The 13,175-nt window shown below is 40.8% G+C and overlaps 2 protein-coding genes across 3 annotated transcripts; one reads left to right on the top strand and one right to left on the bottom strand.

Moving 5' to 3' along the window:
- The first annotated feature begins 2,356 nt into the window (after positions 1–2,356).
- stx5a (syntaxin 5A) lies at positions 2,357–9,170 on the top strand. 2 transcript variants are annotated; one of them, XM_056440061.1, is made up of 12 exons: positions 2,357–2,455; positions 2,964–3,177; positions 4,141–4,211; positions 4,563–4,618; positions 4,721–4,791; positions 4,924–5,040; positions 5,339–5,395; positions 5,515–5,596; positions 6,705–6,791; positions 6,939–7,042; positions 7,284–7,405; positions 7,798–9,170. In XM_056440061.1, the coding sequence occupies exons 2-12, from the start codon at positions 3,115–3,117 to the stop codon at positions 7,955–7,957; spliced, it is 990 nt and encodes a 329-aa protein (XP_056296036.1). In that variant the 5' UTR covers positions 2,357–2,455; positions 2,964–3,114; the 3' UTR covers positions 7,958–9,170. The 2 variants fall into 2 exon arrangements, with proteins under 2 accessions (XP_056296036.1, XP_056296037.1); XM_056440062.1 differs by lacking the exon at positions 6,705–6,791.
- Positions 9,171–9,312: 142 nt separating this feature from the next.
- Positions 9,313–13,175, bottom strand: zgc:162144 (RD3 domain-containing protein). The gene is made up of 4 exons (XM_056439462.1): positions 13,118–13,175; positions 12,429–13,038; positions 11,803–12,083; positions 9,313–11,137 (listed from the first exon to the last, which is right to left on the bottom strand). Exons 2-4 carry the CDS (start codon positions 12,432–12,434, stop codon positions 10,765–10,767), a joined length of 660 nt encoding a protein of 219 aa, XP_056295437.1. The 5' UTR covers positions 12,435–13,038; positions 13,118–13,175; the 3' UTR covers positions 9,313–10,764.

Here is a 13,175-nt window from a genome sequence, read left to right as displayed (position 1 = left end):
ATCTCTTGTGAATACAAAGAACGTTTTTTTTCACAAAATAAACAAACAGTGTTATCTGCAACCGAAACATGGATCCACCGGCCTCGTCTCTTTCAGTCCACTGAAGGGCATCAACCTTGATAAAAGATGTACGACTCCTGTTACGACATGGGAAACCAACATCTGAAAAGTCCCCAAAGAAATCCAATCGTTACTCAATTGTCATGACCATAATTAAGTCTAGTTGTGTCCATTCAAGACATAAATGGAAGAATTCAGAATATTAAAAGACAACAGATGGTTTTAACATAAACACACTGACATGATGTAATCATTAACAAGGCTAAGAGTCAGTCTTGCTATCGGCTCTGTGAGACTACTCTAATGCACAGCTGTGCCTATGTGTGCTAATGTCAACGAGCTGCTGTAACACACTCACTGTTGACAATGTTCAGAAGCCAACATTCAGCAGGTATGATGTGAATCCTAAGCTTGCTAAACACGAAGCTGATGGGAATATCATTAGTTTTGCAGATCTTTAGTGATAAATCAAAGTGTTGGAGTTAAAGTCAGAGGATCATCAAAAGTATTACTGATCATTCTGTGGGGAGTGTGTGTGTGTGTGTGTGTGTTTCTTTAATTATAAAAGCATACATACATACATAAACACACCAAATGTCATAGCAACCCATCCAATAGTTGTTGAAACATTTTATTCAACTCCACAATTCACATAGTTGCGCTTGAGAAAAGTCTAAATAAGGTTCATCATCTTGGGACCATGAATGCTGGTACACCAGTCATATAGATGCCACGGCATGGATACAAATATAGACAATATATGATGAAATGAGACATGAAAAGAGATACAAATTAGAAACTTTTCTGTTCCGTCCTGATGTTCGGCAAAGAGATCAAAAATGTGTGAGAGCATGGAGGTTGGTGTTTCAGATGAAGAGATAAGTACAGTGGATTATCGTGAGGTATAAAAGGTGAAAGGGAGCGTAGATGAGGGGTGGTGCAGGGCATAGGGAGCGGGTGAAGGGATCTTGTGGTTGGGGTCTATAACCGGTAAAGAGGCGAAAGCATAGCTGTGGTCTGGCGTGCTGGAGCCTGTCAGGCGGAGGATGCGGGTACCAGTAGGAGTCAGAGGAGATCAGAGAGCCTGCTGGATGTTATCTCTCTGTCCATACCTTACATGCAGGTCGACTTACCTGAGCCAGAAGCTAATCACATCCTCTGTCTGTCTGATCCCTCTCAAAAAACTCAAAGGTTCAGTACTACATCAGCATAACATCACTAATGACACATCATGTTTTGGTTTCAGCAGGCGTCAGCCTGTCGTGACCGATTGATCATTTTGTTCCTCTTATTCTATAAGTGCACTTACACAGGTTTCTGTTAATAATTTTGGTTTAATAGCACACAGCATTGAGGATGCTCCAATCTACCACCTGAGAAATATAAATCCTGATTAGACAAAATAATGCAACGGAATCTTTTCAGATTAATTAAATCAAATAGTATGAGATTTGGATCTACTCACCTGAGAATATGTAATGTTCTAGTACCCTCTCTGTGCAGAAATGAGGATTACTATGGGCCAAGCTACTATTTTTTACTGGAAGACTCGCAGATTAACTTGGCCATGATTCTAAGATTTATAGATACCATTGCATAATACAAAATGAAACCACCATCACAATAAAAGTGGGCGATTAAAGTCTTGGAAGTGCTGTTTGACCCAGAGACCTATAGTATTAAGGTTGGCTATTTATTTTATTGGTTTTCTGGTATGTCCCCAATATTCCTCTTTTCTTACTGTCATATAAACTAAACTAGAACGGGCACTCGGTAGAGCGCATACCTTCGCCGCAGTCACATTTTGGCATTAGTTGCATGTCAGTTGGATAAAAATTGACCGCGCTATGGTAAAAAGAAGATTTTGACATTTTCATGACCGTGACCTTGACCTTTGACCCGATCGATCCCAAAATCTAATCAAATGATCCCCGGATAATAACCAATCATCCCACCAAATTGCATGCGATTCAAAGAATAGTTTGACCTTTGACCCGATCGATCCCAAAATCTAATCAAATGGTCCCCGGATAATAACCAATCATCCCACCAAATTTCATGCGATTCGGTTTAATACTTTTTGAGTTATGCGAGTAACACGCATACAAATAAATAAATAAATACACGGCGATCAAAACATAACCTTCCGCATTTTCAATGCGAAGGTAATAATGTACATACGACGGGATGAAGCTCCACTCCAAACAGGGGAGGGAGGAGTTGCGCCCCCTGGTGCTGACGCGTTGAACCTGCAGGGACTTTCACCCTCGGTAAAGTCGACGTGGCAGTGACGTCAGAGACGGAAACAACCCGGATCGGAAGTTTAACTCCTGGGTTGATTAGTTTAAACCAGAAACGTCGAGGGCTCCCGAAATATGATGTGATGTTTATTCAAGTGAGTAGGAAATGATCATCTTGTGTCTTTTGAATAAGATGTAACCTCTCATGGTGAGTTTAGGTCGAATTTAACAAGGCAACGTTAGAGCAGGAGACACCGTATGGAGAGCACGGTTAGCTCTCTGAAGCTAATGTTAGCGTCACCGGTCAGGCCGCGATCAGCTGTGTGTCGTGATGGACGGCCTTTACTCGCAGAGAGCTGTTGTTACCTCGTTGTATTTGTAGCTAACTCACATGGGGCCTCATTTGTGAGCAGTGGCAGTCAGTTGTCACGTTTTGTCTGTTAGTTGCGGTTCAGTCGATCTCCTGATGTTAGCTAACGGCTAACTAACGTAAGACCTCGCGCTGTGTTTATTTTTATGCTAACAGTTAGTTGCATTTACAACTGTTTATGTATCAATTAGCTAACGACATTATACACCATTTTTATGTAGCAGTTACATTATAAACTGTGTTTATTCATCAGTTACATTTCAAACTGTAAGCTCATGAGTTGTTTTCTGCAGACATGTGTGTACAGTTGCCCCTGAAGGATAACCCACCGTGGATGTGAGTTTTGGGAGGGCTTCCTTGTTTATCGACCACACAGACCAGACGGAAAGGTACCCGGTAGTCCCAGGTTCGAGAGCCGGCTGGTGACCCTCTACCGGCGGCAGGATGACGTGCCGTGACCGAACCCTCGAGTTCCAGTCCGCCTGTAAATCTCTCCAGAGCAGACCGGTGAGTGGACTCGTCGCAGCACATTCACTGATCGCTTTGTCAAATAAGGCCTTTCCTCCCAAACTGTACAACGTGGACATTACCAGTTACTTTTGTCATCACGCAAGGGGAAGTTATTTAGCTACAGCAGCATTTATGCATACAAGTAAAGCAATATTAAATACAAGAATGCACAACATGTATATATGTTTTAAATAGAATAATAGCTATAAAATAGATATTTTTGTTTTGTTTATTTGTATACGCAAAGACGTCAAACACCTGTGCACTCTCAAGTTAAGTACAAGTTGGTGTTCTTGTTGTCTTTCAGTCATGTTTCAAACCTATTTTAATGTAAATCACAAAGTGGTGACGTGTGATTTCCAATCTCTAATATAATTATGAAAGGAAGTCTGTCAACTGTGCCACGGTATTAGCAGCTATTAGTTATCACAGATACTGATATATGTTGGCTGATGTAAAACAACGGATTGGAGAATAGAAATGCCAAATATATGCTTTTATATATTTTTTAACCTTAAAAATGTTCCACTCGGTGGCCATTGTTGTCCCAGTTCTTTGTCTGAAATTCAATTCAAGGAGATTATTTTTTAACTTGGTTGTTTATGTTATTAATCCATGATCATAATATCGGCCAATTTATCGTGCTCTTCTATGTTTTTAAACCCTCCAATGTCACCATTGTTACCAGCCTAAATATTCCAGAGTTGAAAGGACTATAATCCGAGGTTACCACTGATCTCAGTAACACCGTAAACATTTTAGTTGCATTATTGACGGAAGGAAGCGTGTAATAAGGAAATTATTGACTTCAATGTTTAGTCTGTCAATAAGTTGGAATAAATAAATTCCCTGTCACTTATATAAACATCTTGATGATTTCTGTAGCCATATTATCACAGTTACTCCTCAGCCTTTTATTTTATTTCATCTCTAATTGTATTTCATCCTCTCTCCTGGCAGAATGGAGTCCAGCCCAGTAAACCAACTCTCAGCGCTCTCAGGCAGCGCAGCGACTTCACAGTTATGGCCAAGTAAGTCTTCTTGCGTCTTTCACCAGCTGATACATATTTGCTGAATGTACCAGTTCTTTTGTGATGGATTTGGGTGTTGCAATATTTGCGTTTGCACATTCTCACCTCCTCATGCTTATTGTGTAAGGATTGAGAACATTGAAATACATTTTTAGTGGAAAAGCTGGTTCAGGGCTTGTTTGGCGGATTTGCACAAAGACTGTAAACGGGGAGACATACAGCCCAGAGATTACATTGATAACATTGTATTCCCTGTAACAATGTAAATAAGTCTCTTCAACAACATGTTAGAGTCCACCTTTTAGTATGTGCATGACAATGAAGGCTACATTTCTGTCTGTTTTCTTGTAGGAGAATTGGAAAAGACTTGAGCAATACATTTGCCAAACTGGAAAAGCTCACTATTTGTAAGTGTTTCTTTTTATAATGTTATTTTAGCTTAAATCATCTATTTTTGTGTCATATTGTTCAAAGTGCTGATTCTTCATGTTATTGTTATAATATTTTAGTGGCAAAAAGAAAATCTCTATTTGACGACAAGGCAGTGGAGATTGAGGAGCTAACGTACATCATTAAACAAGTAAGTTGAGTTAAAATCCCATGAAATGTGGTTTTACCAACATGTACATTATTTATAAATAGTGCAGCAATATTTAATCCTGTATTATCTTGTAAAACTATACACCCTGTTTTCTATCTCTTGTGTTTTTAGGACATCAACAGTCTAAACAAACAGATTGCACAGCTGCAGGACTTGGTGAGGTCCCGCGGAGCTCCAGGTGGCCGACACATCCAAACCCACTCTAACACTATCGTGGTGTCCTTACAGGTACAATTCATACTGTAATGGACATGCATTGAGTCCACGTTTCTTAATTACTTTGCTTTTCCTGCAAATGTTTAAAACAATTTTTTAAATATTCTTTATTAACATGTTTTTAATTTCTGGAACTTTTTAATTGTGTGCTTTTGTTAATAGACAATTTCATTTTCAAAATAGTAAAATCTCCATTTATAATGGCATCAGGAGAACATTTTAGATTTATTTCCCACAGATTGGTGCTCTATTCTACACTGATGAATTAAGCTGCACTTTGAACCCTGTTGTATCTTTTTGTTTTCTACAGTCCAAACTGGCTACAATGTCCAATGACTTCAAGTCAGTCCTAGAAGTCAGAACAGAGGTGAGAGGTGTTTGTCTTACTTGTATCATCTATAAAGATCCAAAACAAGGTATTGGATTCGGTACAGGTTTCTTCTCGGCCGTATTCACCTCCTCCATCATTTGTCTCTTTTCCTGTAGAATCTGAAGCAGCAACGCAGCAGGAGAGAGCAGTTCTCCCAGCCCCCAGTCTCGTCTTCTCCTCTGATGGCCAACAACTTCAGTAAGTCTGTCCACATCTTGGCTTCACAATAGAAAGTAATGGCACCAAGGGGTAAACACAGCATTATGTTGCAGCTTCATGAGGGTGTGTTCACTCTACTGATTATTGTTTGTGGGAAAAGTTTCACCTCATCCACATTGTGTGCTGAGTAAATGCTTAACGCTGCAGTGTCGCATTCACATCACAACCTAAAAATAATCTCTTAAAGCACAGACAAAGATGAAAGGCACCCATGTCATACCATCTGGTGTAACTTTAACATGCAATACAAATTATATACTGCTAATTTCTTCTTTATTCATTTTTTTAATTTCTCAATAAAAAAATAGTTAACAAAAACATTGCTTGCTCAACATCTCTTCATCTAACATAAACATTGTCTAATGGAGTAAACACATCTTTTTATTGAGTATTTGTTTTGGCTTATAGGCAAACATTAATGTCTTGCCTTCCTTCTCAGCTTACCTTTTTTACATTTTTATACAAATAGCCAAATGTTGTCCTTGAGTGAGCACAGCTGCTTTCTCTGGGGGCGTTTACACTGCGAGTAAAATGCTTATGAACGGTATTATTTCACCGCAAAAATTGTGCTCACCGTTACCTCCAATGAATTATAGGTAACAAATTAATGTGTGAAAAAAAAGTATTTTTATTTTGAAATATATTTGTAATAACCAACCACTAATTGAAAATTAGTTTTATTATTATCGCAGTAATTATTAGACGACATTAGAATACAACAGTCCTTAACTGGTTGACCTGTCCAGTACACCTTTTTAATAATATAGATATTATACTATGATCTTCGAAGTCATTGTCAGAAACGGGTACTGTACTTCAATAGAAAAGTTTCTATCCGTGGAACACTTGTGAATGCAACTTTTATCATTTAAAAAGTTATTGTACACCTGTTAACTGAAAGATATCCTGACTGTAGCTTATTTACCATGAGCCAATTAGTTGAAATTTAGCCGTTGATGTACAGAATGATTTTGACTGTCAGTGTATTTTTATAACAGCTGTTGTGATGAGGAACTGATCGAAGTCCTTGTGAATGATTATTATTGTATTTGGTCATCTATAATGCAAAAATTAAAAAATATTTTAGGGAGCCGCAAAAAAGGGGCCCAGGAGCCGCATGCAGCTCGTTCGCCACGCAATGGTTACCAGGGCAATACAACCTCAAATTTAAAAGGTATTTCCCTGGAACACTTGACTCTCCCAGCGGGTATAACTAGCCACTGTATGTGCCCGCTGTTCTGTTTGTTTCACCCTCTACCCTTGAGGATCTCCGTCTGATCTCGTTGAACATGTGTGTGTTTTGCTTGTTGTGTCCCTTCAGAGAGCTCGGTCCTGATGCAGGATGAGTCCAGGAGTATGGGCGATGTGGCCATCAATATGGACTCTCAGACCAATCCCCTGCAGCTCCAGCTTATTGATGAGCAGGTAGACTGCTGCTGTGTGATTGTCAAAATCAGGCAGAGATAGAAGAATGTGTGCCAGCAATATCTTTTGGAAAATTATTATTAGTTATGGTTGATTTTTTTATTTAGTCAATGTGTATTATTATTAGTAGTAGAAAATGTATCAAAATTAAACTTTTTAGTAATATTTGACTACATTTAAACTTAATGGATAGGCTGTGCTGTAATGTGGCCCTTTTTGAGATCTTGCTGTGCCGTTACAGGACTCGTACATCCAGAGCCGTGCAGACACCATGCAGAACATTGAGGGCACCATCGTGGAGCTGGGCTCTATATTCCAGCAGCTCGCACACATGGTCAAGGAGCAAGAGGAAACCATTCAGAGGTTAGACGGAGCAAGAATTGTGTGTGTGTGTGTGGGTGGGGGGGGGATCAAGCGAGCGAACTAGCAACTATCCCAAAAGCTACTCTTTTAATACACAAGCAATAGGAAACAGGAAACTGTGAGTAAAAAAGGGAATTGCTGCTATAATTTGGGTGGTGAGCATCTGACTTGATTTCATGCAGAATTGTGTTGCTTGTGATCAATTCACATGGATATATTTCACTAAATGGACCCATATAGGAATTTATATATATAAATAATATAGGAACTCTGAGTCACATATATAACTTGCCATTTATCTCCCAAACTGACTGGTCTTAAAGAAAATGTATGAAGTTAAGATAATTATCATCTGTTTAAAAACTGAACCTCCTGTCGTCCTTCTCACACAGGATCGACGCTAACGTGGAGGACACGCAGCTTAACGTGGAGTCCGCCCACACAGAGATCCTCAAATACTTCCAGTCAGTCTCCTCCAACCGCTGGCTGATGATCAAGATCTTTCTCGTCCTCGTCGTCTTCTTCATCATCTTTGTTGTCTTCTTTGCTTGAAGAAAGGAGAAGCAGCTTAGAGGAGGGGAAAGCACATTGAACGAGGTGAAGTGAAACTGAAGCCGGACTAAGACGACATGTCCAGGCGACGTATTTAATGGACAGACTTCACTCTCAAAGTGACACTTTGATGGAGGCCTGGGACCCGCTCAGATTAATTAAACAGACTTTCCGGTTATTCCCAAGCCACGGACTCGACAATTCAGTGACGAATGAAGATGTTGAATTCTGTCCAAATGAAAGAATAAATTATCTAAAATCCCCACTTTGTATAGAGAGAGAGCAAAAGGTTGCTCAGTATTGTACTTTGACCAATTTATTCATAAACATTTAATCAAAATGTCTATAATTTAATGGTTTGATTCTGCAAACTGTCTTTTTAACTTTGATTTTCTTGTTTACCCCACATATTCTAATATTCTAACTATGATTATTATCATAATTCTAATTATATAATAATCATACGATTTCAAAGACGAACAACAGAACTTTTATCGTCAGATAATTTTGCTTCTTAGTTTACTTATTATTGAAGAGCACGACTGTGTCCCTTCTTTATCAACAATTCATCACTTCATGATTTTCTTTCTTTCTTTTTTCTCATTCTGTTATGTTTTCAAACTGTATTTGCCAAATGGGTACTCGTATAGAACTGTGACACAAAGAAAGAGGCGTATTGTGGTCCGGCATGTCGTGTCCGGAAGGCACAAGAAGTTACAGACGGCTGAAGGGACGTTTGCAGTAGTATTCAGATACAAGCTGAACGAAATCACAAGATGTCACAAAACTGTTTTATACGAAACTGTTTGGTTGTTCGGCTTTGGGCAGGTTGAAAAAGTGAAAACCTTGCACGTTAAATGCTGCAGAAATGGGTCAAGTATCGGAAGGGTTTGACATCAGTGCTTATGAAGGGGTTAGGCTCGCTGGTTGTGAAGGCTGTCTAATGAAGTGACTCAATCAGCCGGATTCCCTGGAAGTGTCTGGTTGGATGCCATGTTGTAGTTGCTTCCCCTCTTAATCTTTCTAAACTTATCGGATGTTACTATTAAAGGACCACATCTTTTTTAAAAGAAAGAGAAAACATTCTTCCTATTTTTTTCCCTGTCTATTCTTTTTTTTTTAGCCAAATGCCTTGACTTCAGTGTATAAAGTGCAAATAATGATGTATTGATAAGAAAGTGCATATTAATAAAATGATAATGGGGTGTTGGCATTCGTGGCTGAGATTTTCTTGGGATAAGAGGATTAGTCGGCAGTGATATAATTAGCCATGCTGGGAGGCTAAGATTAGCTGAAAGAGATGTGCTAAGCAGGTGCAGCTTTGTATGACATATTCAACATATTTACACCAGAAAGACACTTATACTAATATTTATTTACAGGCCCCAGACATTTTCACATAAACATGTAACCTTCTCAACCACAAGAAAGGGATAAAGGTCCTTGTAGCTTTTATTCCTTTTCTTAAAAGGCTTCTAGACTTTAAAAATGTGGACGGATATAAATGGGCAAACATGCAAGAGTCACAGTTAGTCTCAAATGCTACACAACTGTATCTAAACAAAGACCACATCTTTATGGGGGGAAACATGTTATAACTGCATAGAAATAATGATGACACTGATTATATCCCCAAATACATATATTCACAATTTCTTTTAAAGATGATTCTAGTTATGTCCTGCCTCCAAGGATGTGCTTGATCAGTGGTCCCCAAACTACGACCCGCGGGCCGTATCCGGCCCGCCTCCCCATTTGGACCGGCCCCCTGAACAATACCAGAGACGCGTTCCGATTTATTATTTTTTTCACCTGGCCCGCTGCCGTTGAGATTACAGTGAGACGCGGAGAAAATGTGGAGTGGTGCTCTTCGCAATAGAACATCTTTGATGGGACGTGTCGCGTCTCGGCCAATCAGCGTTCAGATGTCCACAGCGTTTGGGAAGTTAGGTTAGCTTGAATGTTAGTCCGCTACATCTGCTGCTGTCACGCTGCACACGGTGTAGCGATACTAACAAAGTACCCGTACGTTAAAAACGATGTGATTTAGCATATTTTTAGTTTCGATACTTCATTAAAAGAGCGATCAGAGTTCATGATATGATTCAGCAGCTTTTTGATTTTAAGGATACCTGAAGCATGTAAAGGTCAGCAATTCAAGTCAAAAATATTCTATTTAACTAAACCCCATGCAGCACATTTGAGTTATTACATGCTAGTGATGTGGCTTTATGACCATTCATATCTATATTACAACAACTAAAGCATGGATTACAGACGTCTATGGTCCCCAGACAAGGCATCCTAATGATTTGAATGATCCTTTGACCACTCTTCTTGCCAACCAGCAGGTTGGCATTTGCTGTAGTGTTTAGTGCAAATTAGCAAATATTAGCTCAACTAAGATGGTGAACATGGGAAAGATACAACTGTACAGCCTCACAGAGCTGCTCGCATGACGAGACACTTTGTCTTGTTGCTGTCAGCACATTTAAATGCTAATCACATGTTTCAGAATCTTAAAGCCAAAACGGCGATGCTTTTGGAAACAAAAGACTTCAAGTTCAATAGCAATTAGACCGGTTGGCTGAAAGGGAAGAAATCCTCCTAAGCTCACTCTTATCTGCTTTTGAAATATATTTGGAACAAGAGAAAGAAAAAAACTCTCCTCTCCTTATTTGCATTCAGCTGACCCATCTCTCTACAGTCCCTCCTTCTCTTACTCCTCATGTTCTCCCCCTTTCAGAACGAACTTCTCCATAGGTCCATCCCACCATCCTCTCTGCATTGTCTTTCCCCTGACTCTCTCACCCCGGGGCACTCTGCTCCATAGGGCTGATCTCTGGCATGCTCCTGCTCCTTCCCTTCCTCGCCCTGGCCTTGATGGCCTCTTCCTCCCCTTCTGCATCCTCCTCGTCGGACCAATCTACCTGCTGGTGCAAGTTCCCCCTGGAGCCTCTTGTGTTGCTGCCCCTGAACAACGGACCTGTGCGGAACTTGCTGCGGAAGCTTACAAAAGACAGAAGACTCTTGCTGCGCTGTAGCTTCTCATAGACGGCGTCCTCCGTCTGCATGTCGTCGTTTCCGGTCACCTCGTCCATGCAGTCGCGTAGCACCGAGCGAAACAGCCGGAGGACCTCGTGAACCTCCGGCTCCATCTGCGTCACAAGCCTCCTGAACCTGCAGTGGGAGCAACAACACAACACTTCTATGAACAGCTTGATGTAAAATTACACAAGCATTTACATAGTACTTGACAAAACAACACAGAAACAAAAGAGAAGGGAGTTGTCGTCCTAAAAATGGAGGTGCCACCACCACCAAGTGGGCAGTGCAGTCTTTTTTAAAGCGGTGCAGAATCCCTCACGATGCCCCTGTTAGCAAATGCACCCTCATCACACTGGTGCTGGAAGGGGGATTCCATAAAACCAGAACAATATGATATGATATGATATTCCTTTATTCGTCCCACAGTGGGAACATTTCAATATGTTGAATCATAGAAAATGAAAGTGAACTAATTGCTTTCAGCTTTAGACCTTTGTAATGAAAAAACAAAACGTGCGTTTGAGGACTGTTTAAGATCTCTGGTTGGGATGTCACATCTCGTCATCTCTTGGAGAAAGAATGGTTCTGGATCTGAGCGTATCGGCCTAATTGAAACCTTGCAGCTCGCTCTTCATCTGTTTCTTCATATTCTATTTTCCAGCCTGTATTTAAGCTCTTTCTCCAGCTCTGTGTCTCTCTGTTTCAGTCTGGCTCACTATTTCAATTTCAATGACGGTAGGATACCCTTTTAGTTTCCTCCATGTCCAGCTGTCTCCGTGTCTCCCTGTCTGTCTCACCTGACGATCAGAGGGCCACACTGTGCAGGGGGGATCTTGACGCAGAGGTCCTGCAGGCCCAGCAGGTCGCTGGGGGTCAGCTCGTACGGCTGTGGGGTCGGGGCGGTGGAGGAGCTGCGACGGCGGCGGCGACCCTCCGTCGCCCACTCCAAGCGGATGCGTTCAGTGCGCTTCACCATGGCCTCCAGCTCTAACATCAGAGTATTGGTCACCAACTCCTCAGAGCTGCGCTGGCCGGGCACTTTGGGCTCAAGGGAGAAAACAGCTGACCAAGGAAACATCTGGGACAGAGGAAAGGAAATTGTCATTAACATTTGCTGACCATTAAATACAACCGCAGCATTTTTTTACACTTTGGATACAATTTTTACCAGATATAGGGACTTAATCATGTGTACTGTTGTTGTTTAGAGAATGGAAGCTTCAAGAATTACACAGAAAACTCACTGTATAACCTTCGTGCCAGATGCATCTTATCAGTACAGTTCGTTCAAGTAAAACAGGACTCACAATAATGTGAATGACAAACAACTGATCAATACAAACCTTGTTTTCTAAAAAGAAGAATATCATCACTGGTTATTCTCTTGCTCTAAATGCTCTCAGAAGTTGAACTTGTGTCTTACCGTCATGAAACGGGGTTTACAAATCTTCAGTGAACTGTTGTCGGACAGAAATCCACCCGTTGCCTGGTAAAACCTCCGTTAGCAGCCAGATGAACAGCAGGTCTCTATGAGCTTGTGACATTCAAAGAGAGTGAAACTCCTCGGACTCCAGCTGGCGGCACACGGCTACCAGACTGCCTTGCTACCGTTGACGGTCCTCGACAGAAAGGGTGTGCACTTCTGTGAGGAGCCTGTGGACTGTGTGTGTGAGTTTGGGATTGAGAATAAATGTAATCCTGTATTAATAATGAGCGAGTGATGAGAGTACGACTGGGCGAGTCGTGTGTGTTGGTGCTTGTGACTGACAATTTAGGTGGTGTGTTTATATAATAGCCTGGGAATTTTGACTAATTTATTTATTTATTTTTACTATGTTTTTTCTTACTTTTTTGTGCTATAAATTGAAGATTTCAGCTCACTCCCACAAGCTGTCTGGACAGTTGTTGTGTTTAAAGGTCCTTCAAACCACTTCCCCAGTGTCTGACAGGTATTTATGGATTCATGAAAATTGTAACCAGCATACTTTCTGGTTTCAAACTGTTACCCTGCTGCCATCACAACACGCTCAATCCTGGAACAGAACACAACATACGTCTCAAAATGGGCTCCCGGTTCACAGACAATAATCCTTCAGGCACAACTGTAATTACCAGACGGTTATGGAATAGATTAGATACCCAAGTAATCTCTTTCTCACAGATAAACTCT

This window comes from Pseudoliparis swirei, chromosome 19 (assembly GCF_029220125.1).
Source record: "Pseudoliparis swirei isolate HS2019 ecotype Mariana Trench chromosome 19, NWPU_hadal_v1, whole genome shotgun sequence".
NCBI classification, from domain to species: Eukaryota; Metazoa; Chordata; class Actinopteri; order Perciformes; family Liparidae; genus Pseudoliparis; species Pseudoliparis swirei.
Note: the sequence above shows the minus strand (reverse complement) of the source record. Positions and strands in the feature narration are given on the sequence as shown.